This window comes from Bufo gargarizans, chromosome 3, assembly GCF_014858855.1.
Source record: "Bufo gargarizans isolate SCDJY-AF-19 chromosome 3, ASM1485885v1, whole genome shotgun sequence".
In the NCBI taxonomy this organism is placed as follows: Eukaryota; Metazoa; Chordata; class Amphibia; order Anura; family Bufonidae; genus Bufo; species Bufo gargarizans.
Window position 1 is genome coordinate 69,307,149 of NC_058082.1, and position 22,037 is coordinate 69,329,185.

At 43.7% G+C, this 22,037-nt stretch overlaps 1 protein-coding gene across 1 annotated transcript in view; it reads left to right on the forward strand.

The window, feature by feature from the left end:
- Positions 1–22,037, forward strand: part of TRPC4 (transient receptor potential cation channel subfamily C member 4) — a 368,249-nt gene that overhangs the window by 248,723 nt on the left and 97,489 nt on the right. The window contains exon 4 of the mRNA XM_044285283.1: positions 13,427–13,757. Coding sequence (XP_044141218.1) covers positions 13,427–13,757 — 331 coding nt within the window. The remainder of the gene's footprint in view (positions 1–13,426; positions 13,758–22,037) is intronic.

The following is a 22,037-nucleotide window of genomic DNA, read 5'->3' on the forward strand; positions in this document are numbered from 1 at the left end:
ATCTGTGCCAAAAAAAGCAATTTTTTGTCACCTTACATCAAAAACAATACCAAGCGATCAAAAAGGAATATGCCCCCCAAAATAGTACCAATCACACTGTTAACTCATCCCACAAAAAATGAGACTCTACCTAAGACAATCGGTAAAAAAAGAAGAAGCTCAAAATGGTTTCAAAAATGCTATTATTGTGTAAAGAAAAAGTATAAAGTATACAAATTAGGTATTTCCACGTGCGTAACGATCTGCTCTATAAAAATGTCACATGACCTAACCCATCAGGTGAACGCTATAAAAATAAATATAAACTGTGCCAAAACCTTGCCCAATTAAGTGTAATAATGATTGATCAAAAAATCATATGTACCCAAAAGTGCTACCGATAAAAACGTCAACTCTTCCTGCAAAAAACAAGCCCCTGCACAAGACGATCGGCAGAAAATTAAAAAATATGGCATTCAGAAAATGAAGGCACAAAACCAAAATTTTTTTCAAAAATGCTTTATTATGTAAAACTGAAACAAACAAAGAAAGTAGACATATTTGATATCAATGCGTCTGTAAGAACCTCCTCTATAAACCTAGCACATGATCTACCCTTTCAGATGAATGTTGTAAAAAATAAAAAATAAAAACGATGCCAAAAAAGATATTTTTTGTTACGTTGCCTAAAAAAAACTAAAAATGTAATATATAGCAATAAATAATCATATGTACCCCAAAATTGTACCAATAAAACTGGCACCTTATTCCATAGTTTCCAAAATGGGGTCGCTTTTTGGAAGTTTCTACTGTAAGGGTGCATTAGGGGGCTTCAAATGGGACATGGCAACTAAAAACCAGTCCAGCAAAATCTGCCTTCCAAAAACCATACGGCACTCCTTTTCTTCTGCGCTCGGACGTGTGCCCTTACATCAGTTTACAGCCACATGTGGGGTGTTTCTGTAAACCACAGAAACACCAGAGTTTTGTTTGGCTGTTAACCCTCAATGTGTTAAAGAAAAAATTGGATTAAAATTGAAAATCTGCCAAAAAAGTTACATTTAGAAATGTCATCTCAATTTTCCTTTCATTTTTATGGAACACCTAAAGGGTTAACAAAGTTTGTAAAATCTGTTTTGAATAACTTGAGGAATGTAGTTTCTACAATGGGGTCATTTATGGGGTGGTTTCTACTATGTAAGCCCCACAAAATTGCTTCTAAAATTCTAAGCCTTCTAATGTCCTAAAAAAATAAAATGACATTTACAAAATGATGCCAACATAAAGTACACATATGGGGAATGTTAAGTAATAAATATTTTATGAGGTATCGCTTTCTGTTTTAAAAGCAGAGAAATTTAAATTTTGAAAATTGCGTTTTTTTTTTAAATTTGGTTAAATTTGGGATTTTTCATAAATAAAGGTGAAATATATTGACTCAAATTTATGACTGTCATGAAGTACAATGTGTCACGAGAAAACAATCTCAAAATGGCTTGGATAAATGAGTGTTCCAAAGTTACCACACACATGGGGGGGGCGGAGCCAGCAAGCCACGGTGTAGGTCGTCTCCACCAGAGCTCCTCACCGCTAGCCCAGCTTTATCAGCTTTATTCAGCAGACAGAGAACCCACGATGGGGAAAACTCTCAGAGACAGAGATGGTGCGACAGGGAACACCCTGAAGACGAAAAAGACACAGGGGGACCTGAATAAATTCCTTAACAGAAGATCCTCCTCGCACCCTGAGAGCGGCAAGATGGCGCGCGAGGCGCGAACTAACTCTGGCGAGAAGACGCCGTTTCAGATGCCGACAGCTCAGACGCTGAAGCTTACAATAGAGGTGAGACAGACTCCCTCCCTCTCACCCGAAGCTTCCTACAACAATTGCTAGCCCAGGCCCATACCCCGGTTATGAAAGAACTTTCTGACATTAAAGCCGAGTTCCAGAAACTTGGTCACCGGGTCGAACAACTGGAAGAAAGCCACGATCTCCTAGTCCAGCATGAAGCTGGAGTGCAAAATCACCTGGCCTCTATGTCTAAAATGATTAATGCAGCCTATGTGCACCTGGAAGGCCAGGAAAATAGAGGGCGGAGGAAAAATGTTTGCCTGTGAGGAATACCTGAGACGGTGCTGGTTAAAGACCTGCCGGACACAGTGCGCCGCCTATTTGCCCTTCTGGTGGGAGAAGTCCAGGCTGCCGCCATTATCATCGAGAGGGCCCATAGAGCTCTCAGGCCTAAAGCCGCTGCGGGAGATCCACCCTGAGAAGTTGTGTGTGCCTTAATGAACTTTTTGGACACTGCTGCCATCCTGAAAGCGGCTAGAGAGAAGGGTGATGCCACTCTAGCACTCTAGATGGGCACAAGGTGCTCCTGTTTCAAGATCTAGCTGCGAGTATGCTGGCCAAGAGCAGGAACCTCCGTCCGTTAACCTCGATGCTGAGGGACAAGAAACTACCGGTCCGATGACTGTTCCCTTTCGGCTTAAGCACCGGAATCGAGGGGAAGCAATTCACTGTGAGACTCCCGGAGGCCTTACCGCCTGTTTGGGAGGCCTTGGGAATAGATGCTCTGGACATTCAGTCTTGTCTCCCCTGCAGCCCGATACTGGACCTCCCAAGCCTGCCGCAGCCGGAGAGTTGGCGCTTGGCGCAGAAAAAGAGATCCCCGAAGAAGATGGTCCGTTGAATCTTTATCTCCAGAGGCCTTGGAAGCGCACTTTGATGTGGGACTCTGACGATCACCGCCATTGAGACCGCTGCCGCATCTTCCTCTTGCAGGACTCAGGTTCTACATAGCCCCTGCCTGTTTCCCTGCTTCCCCCTCTCTTCTCTCATCTACTGTTATCCTGCCTCCACTCCTGTCCCTACCTACCCCCCTTCTTCCCCCCTATCTACTTCCCCCCTCCCACATGTTTCTTGTCGCCCGACTGTTCTGAAGGTAACTCATAAAAATTGGCCAATCCGGGCTAAGTTGGAGCATCGGGCGGTCGTCCAAGGGAGGTGAAGTGGAGCGCCTATTCCATGATTTGTGCCTTCACTCTGTATAGTTTAACTATGTCTGCTTTCTGCATTCTTTGTAATGGGCTTAGTGTGTGAGACCTGGTATTCGGGCACTTCCACACTAATTTCCTTTGGTAAATCTTACCATTTTAGTATTTACCACAAGAATCCTATCTATTGCAATGTTTATACTCGGTTTTATATTTGTTGCCCTGTGTCACCCTCTGACTACTTTCCCAACTCATCCTCTCAGATCTCCACACTATCGTCATGTCTGACTTAAAGATTGTGTCGTTCAATGTGAATGGCATGAATGCCCCGCAAAAAAAAAGAAGCCAAATTTACCACCTGCTCAAGAAGGAGAGTGCCGACTTAGTGCTACTGCAGTAGACTCGCTTTAGACACTTGCACATACCTAGGGTAGTGAGCAAACATTTCCCTGTGTGGCATCACGCCTCTTATTCCTCAGCAGCCAGAGGGGTTTCCATAGGTCTGGGGCAGAATATACCCTTCACTTTGACGTCTGAATTGGCTGATCCTGATGGACGTTATCTATTTCTGAAGGCAGTGTGGTGAACTTCATGTTCACTGTGGTAAACCTGTATGCACCAAATAGTGGGCAGATCCCCTGGTTGCTCTGCACGCTGGGGATTCTAAAAACCTTCAGAGAGGGGCACCTCATAATAGGGGGAGACCTCAATCTCACTCTAGATTCATCCAAGGACTCAACTTCTATAGGCCGCCCTTCCTCTAAGAGACAACTGAGAAGACTTCTTCTCACCTTCACAGACTTAGGGTTCTCAGATGTCTGGCGCCTTTTCCGCCCTGAGGAAAAGGACTACACCTTCCACTCACGGGCGCACAATATATAGCAACGCCTGGACTATTTACTCTTAACAAACCAATTGCTGTCTTCAGTAACGGAGGCCAGTATTGGGAACATAGTCATATCTGATCATGCGCCGGTGAGTGTGAAGGTGAGGTTTCACGCAATCCCACCGAAGTCCTTGGTTTGGAGGTTGAATGAGACACTTTTAGAGGACGAATCACACAGACGAGCTGTAGAACAGTGCCTTAGAAACTATTTTAGGGAAAATGACCGAGATCTCACCAGCAAGACAACTCTCTGGGAGGCCCACAAGGTGGTTGTTAGAGGGGAGCTTATAAGTTTGGGCACCAAGGTCAAGAGAAATAGGCAGAAACAGTTAGACTCCCTCCTCCAGCAGATCTCCACACTCGAGACTCTGCACAAGAGAGCGAGATCAGGTGAGGTTTTGGAGTCGCTAAAATGGCTGAGACAACAGGTTACAGACCTACTAAATGTACGGGCTGCTAGAGCCCTAAAGAACTTGCATTTTAAACAATATCTACACGGGAATAGGGGATCCAAACTGGTCTCTAACCTTCTAAAGGGACAAAGGAACAAATCCTTTATCCAAGCCATTAAATCGAGTTCAGGCTCCTGATTTATCAACACCCCAGAGATAGCACAAGAGTTTTGCTCCTTCTATTTGACTATGTATAACCTCCCGGCACCCTCCACTAGCCAGCAGCTTGACGACTGCATCACGGAGTTCCAAGGCTCCATTAACATTTCGAGCCTAACCACGGAAGATATAGCGGACCACTCCTCCGGCCATTTTACGGTAGAAGAAGTAGACCAAGTCCTCTCTTCTATTCCTTCCGGTAAGAGTCCAGGGCCTGATGGGTTCCCAATCTCCTATTACAAAAAAATCAGAGACATCCTAATACCTCACTTTGCTGATGTATGTAATCACCTCCTCAAAGGTGGTTCTCTATCCCCGCAAGCCCAGGAAGCACGTATAACAATTATCCACAAAGATGGAAAAGATAAAGAGGTCTGTGGAAATTACAGACCTCTATCGCTGCTAAACACTGACCTAAAATGGTGGGCTAAATTGCTTAACAACAGAATTTCGAAGCTGCTTCCTGGGCTGGTGGGTGAAGAGCAAGGAGGCTTTGTTGCAGGCAGGGAGGGCAGACATAAAATCAGTAGAATGATACATGTAGCCACGCACACTGTTAAAACTAAGTCCCCCCGTGTGCTCTTAGGCACAGATGCTGAGAAGGCATTTGATAGGGTCAGTTGGCACTATATGAGAAGGGTATTGAATGCCTTTGGCTTCCCAGAGGACTATATAAGAGCCATTTTTACACTGTATTCAGCACCATCTGCAAAAGTGCTGGTCAACGGACGCCTTCCAAATCAAAAACGGTACCCGCCAAGGATGCCCGTTATCCCCCACCCTGTTCATCCTCACCCTGGAGACTCTACTACTACTACTAAAGTTCTGCCAATCCCCCACGAGTAAAGGAGTGAAACTGGGAAATCACACCCACAAGATGGCCGCCTTTGCGGACGACTTACTGCTCTTGCTGGCAAACCCAGAGCAGGCCCTGCCGGAGGTTATGCGGATATTCGAATCCTTTGGGCTAATATCAAACTTTAAGATAAACTTTGATAAGTCGGAAGCCTTAGGTATATCTTTGCCACCTACCCTGCGAGCTAGGGTCAAAGCCCTCACACCGTTCAAATGGCCTACCCAGGCAATAAAATATCTGTGAGTCATGATTCCGCTAGATCCTAAGCTCTTATTTCGTCTCAATTTCCCCCCGCTACATACCAAAGTCACCTCTATTCTCTCAAAAAGCTCCTCGCCTTTCCTCACCTGGCTAGGCAGGAAGAATGTCTTAACCACCTACATCCTGCCATTACGTATGTACAGTCGTGGCCAAAAGTTTTAAGAATGACACAAATATTAGTTTTCACAAAGTTTGCTGCTAAACTGCTTTTAGATCTTTGTTTCAGTTGTTTCTGTGATGTAGTGAAATATAATTACACGCACTTCATACGTTTCAAAGGCTTTTATCGACAATTACATGACATTTATGTAAAGAGTCAGTATTTGCAGTGTTGGCCCTTCTTTTTCAGAACCTCTGCAATTCGACTGCGCATGCTCTCAATCAACTTCTTGGCCAATTCCTGACTGATAGCAACCCATTCTTTCATAATCACTTCTTGGAGTTTGTCAGAATTAGTGGGTTTTTGTTTGTCCACCTACCTCTTGAGGATTGACCACAAGTTCTCAATGGGATTAAGATCTGGGGAATTTCCAGGCCATGGACCCAAAATGTCAACGTTTTGGTCCCCGAGCCACTTAGTTATCACTTTTGCCTTATGGCACGGTGCTCATTGTGCTGGAAAATGCATTGTTCTTCACCAAACTGTTGGATTGTTGGAAGAAGTTGCTGTTGGAGGGTGTTTTGGTACCATTTTTTTTATTCATGGCTGTGTTTTGGGGCAAAATTGTGAGTGAGAAGCAACCCCACACATGATGGGTCTCAGGATGCTTTACTGTTGGCATGACACAGGACTGATGGTAGCGCTCACCTTTTCTTCTCCGGACAAGCCTTTTTCCTGATGCCCCAAACAATCGGAAAGAGGCTTCATCAGAGAATATGACTTTGCCCCAGTCCTCAGCAGTCCATTCACCATATTTCCTGCAGAAGAACAATCTGTCCCTGATGTATTTTTTTTGGAGAGAAGCGGCTTCTTTGCTGCCCTTCTTGACACCAGGATATCTTCCAAAAGTCTTTGCCTCACTGTGCGTGCAGATGTGCTCACACCTGCCTGCTGCCATTCCTGAGCAAGCTCTGCACTGGTGGCACTCCGATCCCGCAGCTTAATCCTCTTTAGGAGACGATCCTGGCCCTTGCTGGACTTTCTTGGACGCCCTGAAGCCTTCTTAACAAGAATTTAACCTCTTTCCTTGAAGTTCTTGATGCTCCTATAAATTGTTGATTGAGGTGCAATCTTAGTAGCCACAATATCCTTGCCTGTGAAGCCATTTTTATGCAACGCAATGATGGCTGCATGCGTTTCTTTGCAGGTCACCATGGTTAAAGAGGACCTTTCACCGATTATGACATTGTGAACTAAGAATACAGACATGGAGAGTGGCGCCTGGGGATCTCACTGCACTTACTATTATCCCTGGGCGCCGCTTCGTTCTCCCGCTATGCCCTCCGGTATCCCCAGCCACTAAGTTATAGTAGGCGGAGATTTCAGTCACTAAGTTATGGTAGGCGGAGTCTGCCCTTGTTCTGCTCTAGCGCTGGCCAATCGCAGCGCAGAGCTCACAGCCTGGGAGGTTATTTTCTCCCAGGCTGTGAGCTCTGCAATGCGATTGGCCAGCGCTACAGAAGAACAAGGGCAGACTCCGCCTATCATAACTTTGTGACCGGAGATACTGGAGGGCATAGCAGGAGAACGGAGCGGCGCCCAGGTATAACAGTAAGTGCAGTGAGATCCCCTGGGCGCCGCTCTCCATGTCTGTATAGTTAGTTCACAGTGTCATAATCAGTGAAAGGTCCTCTTTAACAATGGAAGAACAATGATTTCAAGCATCACCCTCCTTTAACAGGTCAAGTCTGCCATTTTATCCCAATCAGCCTGACATAATGATCTCCAGCCTTGTGCTCGTCAACATTCTCACCTGAGTTAACAAGACGATTGATGAAATTATCTCAGCAGGTCCTTTAATGACAGCAATGAAATGCAGTGGAAAGTTTTTTTGGAATTAAGTTAATTTTCATGGCAAAGAAGGACTATGCAATTCATCTGATCACTCTTCATAACATTCTGGAGTATATGCAAATTGCTATTATAAAAACTTAAGCAGCAACTTTTCCAATTTCCAATATTTATGTAAGTCTCAAAACTTTTCGCCACGACTGTATACTCTAAGAGCTCTTCCTATTTCAATACCCTGCAACTTCATAAACAAAATTCAAGCCCTTATGAGTAAGTATCTCTGGGTTAGTGGCCGTCCTAGAATGTCCGTTCATCTGCTCTCTCGTAGGCAAAAACATGGCGGCATTTCTCTCCCAGACATCCCGACCTATATCCAGGCCAATAACCTAGAAAGGTGGCTTAGGCGGACCAGACAAGAGATCCACTGTATGCACATAGACTTAGAATTGGCCCTTCTAGGCAAAGATTCATTCCACAGACTGTGGTTACCTGGAAAACTGGGAAAGGAAGCCAAAATAGACAGCAAGCTTACCAGGGGGTTGTTACGCGTCTGCCACAATTCAAAAGAGCTCTACTCTGGTCAAGCTAAGATTTCTCCTTTGGCTCCTATATCAGTTCTACCCACCCTTGTGTCCACAAGTTAAGATTCCGTCTGAAATTTGTCTATCAATGACCCGACACAGACTAGGTGACTTGACAAAGCTACAGGCCCCTGCCGACTTCTATGCTGCCCTTTCTGGAGGTCCAGACCCTGGGAAAAACTTCATTCAAGGGAATGACTTTGAAAACGTCTGCAGACAGTTTAAGTCCTCTAAGTTTGTTCCATTGCCAGACCCGATGTGGTTAGAAAACTTCATATTACTGCAAAATCTGCCCCACAAGTGTACCACCCACATATATAGGCAAATTCTCTGTGCAAGGGATTCCAATTTGCCACCATGGGTAGCTGATTGGGAGAGAGAATTACACCTCACGCTAGATGACAATAACAAAAAATGGATCCAACAGTGTTCACATGGTTTCTCCAAATGTATAAAAATGCAAGAAAACTCTGTAAAGGTGGCGTTTAGATGGTATAAACCCCCCGAGTACCTTTATAAAATAAATCTGCTCCCCACAGACCTTTGTTGGAGATGTAATGCAGCTACTGGGTCCATCTCTCAAATCTGGTGGTTCTGTTCGGCCATTTGCCAATTTTGGGAAGGAGTAGAGCACACTATAAACAAGATCTGTGCCACGACCCTGAGACTCACAGCCCAATTAGTTCTACTCTGGCTGCTCACTCCAAATTTTAGTCCAAGGAAGAACAATCTAACCACTCACTTGCTTATGGCTGCAAAACTCCTAATTCCTCTGAAATGGAGATCAGCTGATCCACCGACCATGGATATGTGGCACGACAGGGTTCACCAGATGTGTCAAATGGAGGAACTGATAGGCTGGACATACCACAGTAGAGACCGCTACCCGCTGTTCTGGCAGCCCTGGCTGAAATACAGGGCATGCCTCCTTGATCCTCTGCACTCAGGAACTAGCTAAAGATATGTGTTGGAAGATATCTTTCTTGGGATCTCCTAGACCTCCCTTCCGTCCGTCCCCCCATGTCCCTACTTAGGGGTACATTGGCTATGGATCGTCCGCTCAACGATCCAGAGGACATGAATAGCCATAATCGAATTGTTATTCCTGAACGGATTGTAGCTAACAATTTGGGATGATACAACATTAGGGCTGTTAGTTTTGGTTGATTGTTTATCCTTCTCCTTTTATTTTATATTTTTTCATTTCTGTACTTTATGCCTGCTCTGTAAGGTCATACACCTGCTAGGCCCCTTGGTCCTAGATGAGTGATTTTTCATCCAGCCTGTATTGTTAGGCAATGCCTTCGAAGATATTTTCCTTGATTTTTTACGATGTGACGCACTCAACATTGTAATTGTGCATTTGACGATGACCTCTGTCTAATAATAAAAAGAGATTTCAAACAAAGTTACCACACACAGTGACACATGTCAGATTAGCAAAAAATGGCCTGGGCAGGAGGGGGAAAACTGGCCCGAGGTAGAAGGGGTTAAAAAATGCTTTAGTTCCTCACATTTTTATGCAATCATTTTGTTTAACCTACTGAATTAAATTTAAAAGTCGGAACTTCAACTCCATCTGCATTGTTTTGTTCAAAATCCATTTTGGTAATTTACAGAACAAAAATTAGAAACATTTTGTCTCTGTCCAAATATATATGGACCTAATTGTAGATGTCCTAGTTCATCCAAAGTGAAAGACGCTCTTTGTAGATACTCTCTCCTTCCATTAAAGGGGTTATTCAACACTAACAAATGCTCCCCCATATGCCAGGCCTCTCACACTAATTCTACTTACCTAGCTCCCCACTCCCTGCACCACTCCTGGTCTCGAAAACATCCGCTGTAGGGGGGAGCAGCCAATGGCAGGCGGTGATGGGGACGAACCTCCCTGACATCACGTGTGATGCTAGGGAGGCTCATTCCCGTCACCGCCTGCCATTGGCTGCCCCCCCAACACCGCATTTTTTCGAGACCAGGAGCGGCGCAGGGGGTGTAGAAATTAGTGTGTGGGGCTCGGCATATTGGGGGGAAATTGTTAGTGTTGGAAAACCCCTTTATCTGATAGAGGTCATGAGTAAAGAACCCCTTAATTAACTGAAATAAAGTAGAAGAGATTGTCTTAATCAGATAATCCTCCTTTAAGAAAGCATTTTACAAGATGTAGTAGAGAAAACACACATGCTTAACTAGACGTATTTACTAAACTAGTTGTGTTAAGCCAACACCTTCAATTGCTTTTAATGGCTTTTGTTTCAGGATACCACGATGAGTTAAGAAATTTGAGTTAAGAGTTTGTTAACTCTAGTACATCTGTATCACCCCATTCTGCAGAACTCCACTGCTAGTAGAGAAGGATGAAGGTGTACCCAACCTGTCAGAATAAACTTTTTCATTAAGCTAATTATGAGTACATTAATTAGAAAAGACAGCTTTTCAGAGCAGAAAACAAGTATGTGAAGTTCATGAGTAAATTCAGAACAATAGCATGGCACACTGAGACTTTTAATAGAGCTATCAAAAAAATTATCTTGGCATCAAGCCAGATTTGACTGTCATATCAAATTGCTATGATCCTGTGTCTATGACTCAATTTATATAAAAATTACTGAGATGAATAATGTAGTTCTAATAAGAGAACACATGATTAACTGAAATTAGATAAGTTTTATGAGACGTGTTCTTCAATACATTAACTGACAGAAGGCGCCTGCAGTATGATGAGGACAAGAAAAGGTTCAGTACAATGATAACAAACTGCTGATTTTCGGTGAAGTTATTAGAATGACGCCTAACTATTTATTACTTTGGCAATGCTTAGATGATAATATCTTGAAAACGGTGAGAAATTAGAATACAAATTATATTAGTAAGTTGCAGAATTTTTTTCTTTACACTAATTGAATTTTTCCCACTTGGGGAAGCAGAGGAGGTACAGCATAATAATAAGGGTCCATTCAGACTTCCGTAGTGTTTTCCGGTCCGCAAATTGAGGACTGCAAAACACGGACACCGCACATCGCTGGCACTTATATAGAAATGCCTATTCTTGTCCGTGGCTGTGGACAAGAATAGAACATGTTCTATTTTTTTGCGGGGCCACGGACTGGAAGTGCGGATGCGGACAGTACACTGTGTGCTGTCCGCATCCGCACTTCCAGTCCGCAGCCCCATTGAAAATGAATAGGTCTGCACCATTCCGCAAAAATTGCAGAACGGATGCAGACTATTCATGCGGACGTGTGAACGGACTCTAAAGGGGGTTTTCCAGGATGTAGATATTGAAGGCCTATCCTTAGGATAGTTGATCAACATCAGACCAGTGAAGGTCAGACATCCAGTATCCCCAGCGATCAGCTATTCTGGGCAGCTGCTGATTCCAGAAGCTATACAGTGAAAAGAAGGCTTTGTCCAATGTGTAGTTTCCAGCACCAATGTATTGCAGCTCAGCTTCCATTTGCCTGAATTAGAGCTGAACTGCAGTACCCCGGCACAGCCACAACACAGTGGATGGAACCATATGGTTCCAGCTTCCTCTGCTGCATAGTGCCCAAAGCAGCTGAATAACGGGGGTGCCGAGTGTTGGACCCAACAGCTAATCCTCGGAATTAGACTCCCACCAATCAGGTATTGATTAATTATCCTGAGGTCAGATCATCAATATTACTGTAAAGTCCCAGACCTCCCTTTACATAACCGTATTCAAAGACCTTTCGCCGCTCCTGACATGTCTGTTTTAATAGATTTTGCCATGTAATAACAATTCTGGAGCATCTATTCTTATGGCTCTATGTTGTGCCATTCCTCTGTTATTTCTACTAGAAGTTATGAATTAATTGCTATTAGCTTTCAGAAAAGGTACAGAGGGGAGGTAACAAGTTGGGGGTGTGTACCTGCACAGATTCACTCTATCCAATCAGTGCGGCAATTCTCAGACTGTACAGGTACACCCCCCAACTGGTCACTGCACCTCTGTACCCTTACTGCAGACTGCTAGCAATTATTCATAACTTCTAGTAGAAATAATTGAGGAATGGGACAACATACAGACGGAAGAATAGATGCTTAAGAATTGTTAGTATGTGGGGAATGCATGACATTATTAAAACGGACATGTCAAGAGTGGTGAAAGGTCCTCTTTAAAGAGAAGTTGTCACAATGAAATGCAGTGCAGTCTGTAGGCAGTATGTTATAGAGCAGGAGGAGATGAGCAGACTTACATATAGCGTTATGAAAAACAATATAATTATTCATTAAAATCCCTGCTCTTTCTGAGCTCAGTAGCCAAGTGGTTGATCTTATCAGGGACTTACACCTATCTATGTACACACACTCTTACAGGGAAGACTGTCAAACCCACATGGCTACTGAGCTAGGAAAGAGCAGGGGTTTTAAAATCTTTGAACACCTTTGGTGGCAATTTTTTATGATTGCATTTTACTCCCTTGAGGTGAAAAAAATATATATTTTTAACTGGTGTGTATTACAAATACTCAGCAGTTTTTGTGCTACAGGGTTAAATAGCTGTCTATTTCAGACTGTCACTTTCTGTTTTACACTGTTAGATGATGGCTATGTATTGCTCTTTATCTCTGAATTCCTGAAAGCTCATAAACACTCATTATAGTTAAATTCTGATAAGAATATGGCTTAAATGTGTTTTTATGAACTGTCAAGAATTCAGGGATAATGGCTATACATGATTGTCAGTGTAAATCAGAAAATGGCAGTCTGAAAATAGACTGAAATGTAACCCTGTAGCACAAAAACTGCTGAAAATTTTTAATAAAGGCCAACTGAAAGAAAAAAGATTTTTAGACCAAAATAGTTAAACCAAAATGCAATAATTGAAAAATATGCCCCTGAAGGTGTTAATAGTCTTTAATGAATATGTAACAATTTTTGCCACAAAACTATATATCAATCTGTTCAGCTCCTCCTGCCTGTGGATTGCAATTTATTTTCATGGTGATGGCTTGTCTTCATAGGGGTTAGCCTCTTTAGGAAAACCCACGCTGACTTGTTAGGATAACCTTATGCTCCTGCCCAAAACCACACATGAGCCTCCATAGCCATATTATGTACAGGAATGGTATGTGGTCGGAAGATACGTTGGTCATTACAGTGGGGCATGGCTTCTCAACCAGTGAGAATGGTGCCAAACCTCTAATACAGACATATTAGTCTATTGGTTTTAATGCAAATATTAGGATTTTCCTAAAATGGCCCACCTCTTCACAGTATAATAAACTGTCTAGCGACATGCATGTAAATAAATTCTTTTATTTCCCTTTGTGTTTTTCAGTTTGTCGCTCAGCCTAACTGTCAGCAGCTCCTTGCTTCCCGCTGGTATGATGAATTATCAGGCTGGAGGAGACGACATTGGGCAGTGAAGATGGTGACATGTGTAATAATAGGACTACTTTTTCCTATCTTCTCTGCTTGTTACTTGATAGCTCCCAAAAGCAACCTCGGACTTTTTATTAGGAAACCATTCATCAAATTCATCTGCCACACTGCATCACATCTGACGTTCCTGTGCTTCCTACTAAGTGCTTCACAAAATGGAGGAAACTTAAACAAACCTGGCCCTAAACCTGAAGTCATTGAATGGATAATATTACCGTGGGTTTTGGGTAAATGAACTACTAAATGCAATATATAATGCATATGTCATAAAGCAATACACCTGAATTATGGCTGTCTATATATAATGCAGTAGAGCATGTCAACATTTTTAATTGCATAAGAGTAGTATAAAGGCAGTAAGATAATGTATTTCATCTTAATCCGCAATTTGCCAACCACAGAAAGAAAGACCATAGATTTAGCAATAGATTTATGGGGGTTGGCATATACTAGCAAAATATCATAAATGTCTCAGATGGGACAGCCTCTTTAAGAGTCAAGTGCATAGAGGTGACAATATTCCAGCAAGGTATAAAGATGAGCCACTACTAGACTAAGTAGAGTTGCAAACACCAAAAACTCTAAATTTTCAGGGATGATCTGGCATTGAGTAGGCTATCATTTATGCAAGAGGTACAATATTCCTTATACAAATTACTAGTAGTGATGAGCGCAAATATTCGAAAAGCGAATTATTTTCACGAAAATCGTAACTTTGAGAATTTGCAAATATTTTGAATATAGTGCTATATATTCGTAATGACAAATATTTGTGTTTTTTTTTTTGTTCGTGTTTTTTTAACACTCTACATTTCAGGTGATCATCCCTCCCTTCTTCTAGCTTGTGGGCCAATGAGAAGGCTTTTTCACAGCTTAGAAACATCCCTAGCAACCAATAGAAAAGTTGCCTACTCCACGTCGATATTTCACACGCATTACGCAAATAATATATTGCCGATTTTCGCAATCAAGACTATAATCTCGAATTCGCAAATTCACGAATATATGATGAATATTCTACTAAATATTCACAAAATATTGCAAATTCGAACATTGCCCCTGCCGCTCATCGTTAATTACTAGTAGTCAAAAACGTATTCTGAGAGCCTATACGTGCTCAAAGCTGCTGTCTGAGGGAATGTATATGGGTTACAGACCTCCACTTGTAGCAGGGGGTAAATTAATTCTTATAATACCGTACACACCGGAACTGCTGCAGAACCTGTTTTGAAAAGAAAAGTGTGCACTGTTATCACTGAGCCCTACACTCAGCAGTGCACTTCTGCTACAGCTCTATAGCTTTGAGAGCTCCTTGTTCCACCTGGGCCCCTGTGTGGTTGAACCAGCTACACAGGCTGTATGTTTCCCCATTTACCAGTTTTTACATGTACAGTCATGGCCAAAAGTTTTAAGAATGACACAAATATTAGTTTTCACAAAGTTTGCTGCTAAACTGCTTTTAGATCTTTGTTTCAGTTGTTTCTGTGATGTAGTGAAATATAATTACACGCACTTCATACGTTTCAAAGGCTTTTATCGACAATTACATGACATTTATGCAAAGAGTCAGTATTTGCAGTGTTGGCCCTTCTTTTTCAGGACCTTTGCAATTCGACTGGGCATGCTCTCAATCAACTTCTGAGCCAATTCCTGACTGGTAGCAACCCATTCTTTCATAATCACTTCTTGGAGTTTGTCAGAATTAGTGGGTTTTTGTTTGTCCACCCGCCTCTTGAGGATTGAACACAAGTTCTCAATGGGATTAATATCTGGGGAATTTCCAGGCCATGGACCCAAAATGTCAACGTTTTGGTCCCCGAGCCACTTAGTTATCACTTTTGCCTTATGACACGGTGCTCCATCGTGCTGGAAAATGCATTGTTCTTCACCAAACTATTGTTGGATTGTTGGAAGAAGTTGCTGTTGGAGGGTGTTTTGGTACCATTCTTTATTCATGGCTGTGTTTTTGGGCAAAATTGTGAGTGAGCCCACTCCCTTGGATGAGAAGCAACCCCACACATGAATGGTCTCAGGATGCTTTACTGTTGGCATGACACAGGACTGATGGTAGAGCTCACCTTTTCCTCTGCGAACAAGCCTTTTTCCTATGGCCCCAAAGAATCGGAAAGAGGCTTTATCGGAGAATATGACTTTGCCCCAGTCCTCAGCAGTCCATTCACCATATTTTCTGCAGAAGATCAATCTGTCCCTGATGTTTTTTTGGGAGAGAAGTGGCTTCTTTTCTGCCCTTCTTGACAGCAGGCCATCTTCCAAAAGTCTTCGCCTCACTGTGCATGCAGATGCGCTCACACCTGCCTGCTGCCATTCCTGAGCAAGCTCTGCACTGGTGGCACTCCGATCCCGCAGCTGAATCCTCTTTAGGAGACGATCCTGGCCCTTGCTGGACTTTCTTGGACGCCCTGAAGCCTTCTTAAGAATTGAACCTCTTTCCTTGAAGTTCTTGATGATCCTATAAATTGTTGATTGAGGTGCAATCTTAGTAGCCACAATATCCTTGCCTGTGAAGCCATTTTTATGCAACGCAATGATGGCTGCACATGTTTCTTTGCAGGTCACCATGGTTAACAATGGAAGAACAATGATTTCAAGCATCACCCTCCTTTTAACAGGTCAAGTCTGCCATTTTAACCCAATCAGCCTGACATAATGATCTCCAGCCTTGTGCTCGTCAACATCCTCACCTGAGTTAACAAGACGATTACTGAAATGATCTCAGCAGGTCTTTTAATGACAGCAATAAAATGCGGGGGAAATTTTTTGGGGGGATTAAGTTAATTTTCATGGCAAAGAAGGACTATGCAATTCATCTGATCACTCTTCATAACATTCTGGAGTATATGCAAATTGCTATTATAAAAACTTAAGCAGCAACTTTTCCAATATTTATGTAATTCTCAAAACTTTTGGCCACAACTGTATAATGTCACAGTGTTTGTCACTATCTGCTAATGTTATCTGAGACAGAGTGGTTCTGCAAATAGAGAGAAGCAGCCATATAGCACCATTCATAGTACCACTCATCAGGTTCTAGCATGACACTTGATATAAATGCTATTTATATACATATCAAAAGTAAATCACATTAGTGTGCATACTATGTACATTTATGAAAACGCTATATTTGTTTTCATATTGCCAAATTATATGTCAACAGCTGACACCATGGCACGCAAAAGTTAAAGATGACACATTCCCTTTGTGTTTTAAGACTTTTTTTTTCTTTTTATCTTTGACATTTTCAAAATAACAAAAAACAAAACTTTGGGCACCCAACATGGTTATTATGTAGTAGCATCCCCTTTAGCAAGTATCACAGCTTGCAAATGTTTTTTGTTTTAGCCATCTAAGAGTCTTTCAGCTGAGGGATTTTCATCCATTCTTCTTTGCAAAAGTCTTCCAGTTTTGTGAGATTCCTGGGCCATCTTGCATGCAATGTTCTTTTGTAGTGATGGCCTTGCGGTTCGCCAAGTGGTCGGTTCGCGGCGAACTTTGCGTGTTCGTGATCCGCCGAACATGCGAACATATGGCGATGTCCACGCGCGCCATATTCTTTTGCATTGTGCCGAAATTTGACCCATGACACATCCATCAGGTGGGACAGGACAGCCAATTGAAACGTTTCACCACATGGACACACACCCAACCCTATACAGAACTCGATATGGCAGCCATTTTACATTATGTGTTTTGCCAGTGTAGGGAGAGGTTGCATTTTGGAGCAGGGACAGGCTGTTAGGAACTTAGGGACGCCAAACGAAAGCTAATAGGGCCCCAAAAGTCTTTTAAAGGACTAGTAGCGTTGTGCTATCGATAGGTATGATACACAGAGGGGTGTGATATACTTATAATATACTTTCTAACATAGAAACTAATATTATATTGCATTTGTATGCTTCCAGAAAATACTAATTTAGGTCCTGCAATCTATCAGCTTCCACAAAATAGTGACTGAGGTTTTTCATATACCTGCGTCCACAAAATACAGATTGCGGGTTTTGATATAACTGCTTCAACTAACAACTGATTAAGGCCTGCCATGTATCAGCTTCGACAAATACTGCTCTTCTCTAGGGACTCTGGCACAGGGTTTTAAAAATGACATGCAGAGGAAGATTCAGGCCGTTACGCAGGGGTTGTAGGGGTCGGGCAGGTGCACAAGGCCGGAGTCTAAGTGGGAAGTTAGAGAAGGTGTGTGCTGTTATGTCAAAGGACGCACCAGAGTTGGTTGAAGCCTTCTGCTTCTGCACCCTCCTCACTCTCTGCTGTGTGCACCCCCAAAGACACCACCACCACCATAGCCTCTCCACTCGAGTCAAAGGAATTATTTTCCCATCCATTGCCAGACCTTACCGATGCGCAGCCATTCTTGGCATCGGATGAGGAAGAGGAGGTAGCAATGGCCGCTACCCAGCGGTCTAACGACAGTACCTGCTGCCTACTCAGAGATCTCTAATGTCAATGATGGTGAAGGTGACGATGATGACGTGTCGATGGACGTCACATAGGTGCCCACAAGAGAGGAAGAGGAGGGGAGTTCCGAGGGAGAGACGGAGCAGCAGATAGGGAGGAGAAGGAGGAGAGGCAGGCAGAACTCGCAGTGAACAGGAGGCAAAAAGCAGACTGCAAATGTATCTGGAGCGAGCCATCCACAATGCACAGTCACATCTTGCGCTCCCAGGACACCGGCACATGGCTCCGCAGTGTGGGCTTTTTTTAACATCTTTGCTTCTGACAATAGTGTTGCCATCTGCAGCCTGTGCAGTCAATTCATAAGTCGCGGCAAGCCCAACACTCACCTAGGGACAACCGCCTTAAGAAGGCTTCTGGCCTACCTTCACTGTCCAGTGGGAGCAACGCCTTCAGAATCCACAAAACCACACTCTCAACGCGCCACGTCCTGACTCCTCTCCTCTCTCCTCCCATTTGTACTCCACTCCACTATCCACCGTGCTGTCATCGCATTCATCTGGCACAAGGCAGGTTTCCATGGCCCAAATGTTCGAGCGTAAAAAATGACGACGCCAGATAATCATCTTGCCCAGCCACTGACCGCTGGCTTGTCGGAACCACTAGCCCGCCACATAAATTGGTTGACTTGGAGGCCTTTAGAAAATTTGTGGCCATTGGCACAGCACAATGGAAGGTCCCCGGAGGGAAATATTTTTCCCAAAAGGGCATCCCTGAACTATATGGTCATGGCAGGAAAGGTACATAACTTTTACTGCCCACTGGGTGAACCTTCTGACGGCCATCAAGAATGTAACTCGTGGCACCCGTGTGGATTTGGTGTTACCACCACGGATTGCATGCGGCCAGCCTCTTCTTCTCCTCCTCCTACTCCATCCTCTGTCTCCTCCCTGGCTGACTCCTCCTTTTCCACTGCTACCTCCTCTTCCGCTGCACCCCCCAAGCTCCCCAGAACCTATTCGATGTGCCAGGTGAGATGTTGCCATGCTGTCCTGCGGCTGTTGTGCCTGGAAGCCAAGAGCCACACCGGTACTGCACTGATTTCAGCTCTGCGGTCACAGGCCGTTCAGTGGCTAACTCCGCTCAAATTGACAGTTGGTAAAGTCATGTACGACAACGGTGCCAATCTGCTGAGCGTGCTGAAACGGAGAAAAATGACACACTTCCTGAACTTAGTCGTGCAGCGATTCTTTGCCAAATACCCCGGGGTCCCGGGTGTCTTGATGCATGCCAGGAAAATATCTGGCCATTTTAGAAGATCTTACAAGGCCATGGCTCGCCTTGCTGACGTTCAGCGGCGACACCACTTGCCCGTCAGACGTCTGATTTGTGACTTCCCGACGCAATGGAACTCCATCTTGTATATGCTTGATAGGCTGCTCCAGCAGAAATGTTCTGTTAATGACTACCTATACAAAGTTTGCGGCAGGATAGGTTCTGGGGAGCTTGGTTTCTTTTCACCGCGACAGTGGCTGCTCATGCACGACGCGTGCAGACTTCTGCAGCCATTTAATAAGAAGTCAGCAGGAGTCTGAAGAGGAGTTAGAGGAAGATGGTGGAAGGGGGGGAGGACGAGGAGGAGGAGGAGCAGCAAGAAGAGCAGGCTTTAAACTTTACGGGGATCCCTGGTGTTATTATTGGGTGAGGAGAGGAGACCGAGGACGATATTCTCCTGGATGATGAGCAGGAGCCAGGGTGCTCCACCGCTTCCAATTTAGTGACAAATGGGGGCCTTTATGGTCCATTGTTTGAAGAGAGAACCCCGTATAAAAGGCATAAAGGTCAAGGACCTGTACTAGGTGGCAACGTACTTGGACCCCCAGTACCAACACAAAATGGCATACATGTTACTGCATCACAGAGGGCTGTCAGAATGCAGCATTTCCAGGCCTTGCTGCGAGAGATTTTGCATTCTGCTGTTGCGGGCACTGGCAGAGGAATTTACACCCACAGCAAAACAGGTGCGAGTACCAATCCTATCGCGCCTGCGAAAAGAGGGCGGTTTGAAGATGTGTTGGTCACTTCGGATATGAGATCATTTTTGCAGCCAACCCATCGACAGCTGCCCTCCGGATCCAGCCTCAGGGAAAGCTTAGACCGACAGGTGTCTGACTACATTGGGTTAACGGCCATTGTGGACGCTCTGAGAAGCGAAGAACCCCTTGACTACTAGTAGGGTGTGCAGGCTTTACCTGTGGCCCAAAATGGCACAATTTGCAATGGAACTCTTGGCTTGCTCCTCGTCAAGTGTCCTGTCCGAAAGGAAGTTCAGCGAAGCAGGGGGGATCATGATCGATAAACACCCTCGCCTAGCTCACGACATTGTGGACTACCTCACATTTTTAAAAATGAATGAGGCATGGATCTCAGAGGAATTCAACACCTGTGATGACCACGTGTAATTGAATTTCCTCATGCCAGCCCACACATATCCACCATCACTTACAAAAATGAATGGTCCTTGCCTTATGTATATACAGCGGCATAAAAGGCCTTTTATGTCCAGGTGAATGCCTAATTTTTGGGGCTTGTACTGGCCGACAGTTATATATTTATCCTGTGACCGCGGAATGTACCTCCAGTCACAGAATCCAAAGTTCTTTGCTGTCAGGTGAATGCCTATTGCCTAATTTTTGTGGCCTGTACTGGCCAACAGTTACATTTTTTATCTCTAGCCCCATAATCACACCCTTGTCTCACTCCTCTGTCTTTTATTATGGTGGCGTATGAACCGCATCCTTGCATGTGGATGCTTGTTAAATTCGCTTTTATTCACTAATTTTGTGAGTATAAGAAAACTCTTTTAAAAGAATTTATCTCTGGTGGATGTGCACATAGTGAACATCCATGTTCTAACCTCCACAGAAGGATCGCTTGTGATGAGACTATACTTGCTGGGACTCGGATGTTTTGTTTGCATTAGGAGAATCTGTTATAATCTGACCTATATCTAGAAGCCTCCACCTACACTTGTCAGCGTGATGACCATTATGAAAAAGCATTCACTATAAGGACCTTTTAATGTCACAGGGTCATGTGACTGTGCCCCCCACAATGTATTGTGCCCCCTTATACCCTGCATTGTGCCCTCTTACCACACCCTGTGCAGTGCCCCTAGTTATTCCTTGTACTGTGCCCTCTTATACCCTTTTATAAGGTCATGGTATGGCAGTGTTATCCGTTCACTGTACAGAGGTGTTATCCGGTCAATGTATGGAGGTGGTATACAATAACTGGATGGCCATAACTGTATCCCTTTCCCTGCCCACACCATCCTTTTTTAGACCTGGCAAGAGCGGGAAAAATATGCAGATTGCAATGCTAAGGACTTTTGTTCCACAATCTGTGTCAGAAAAACGCCTAACATAGGCGTATTTCTATATAATAAATGACCACCTAATTGTATTATTATTCGGGGGTAGGGCTAATATCTTTATATTATATAGATTCTAGGGTATTATACTGTGCCCTGTAATTTCCAGTAGAAAAAGATCCTTGGGAAACACAGTCCTCATCCCTGACCACCAGGACCTGGTAGCGCTCTGTCAGTACATGGCAGCCTCCCCTCTCCACCACGCTGTTCCGCTGTGTACTGGTGCTTATTCTGACACTAGGGCTGGTTTCACATTCAATTTTTGCCATCCATTTAATGCATACCAAAAATAAATGTGTTAACAGAAGCCTCAGACTGATGCCATACAGTGGCGACCATTCACCATGCAGTGGCGTCCATTTACCATACAGTTCCATGGTAGAAAAAAAGTTTATTTTTTAATAGACTCTGCAGGATACAAAAATGTGGAGTGCTGCACATTTTTATACATGAAACCGATAGGAAATAAAAAATTCCTAGGCTCCAGCAGGGCACATTTTTGAGAGTTTACCTTTAAGACGCATAAAAATGGCCCCTGATTAAAATACATATTTTTTGTGGGAATTTTTGCAAATGATCCTCCTCTGGTATATCACTGTCCATGTTGTGGGACTATTTGTGTACTTGTAGTAAGTGTTTTCTGGCT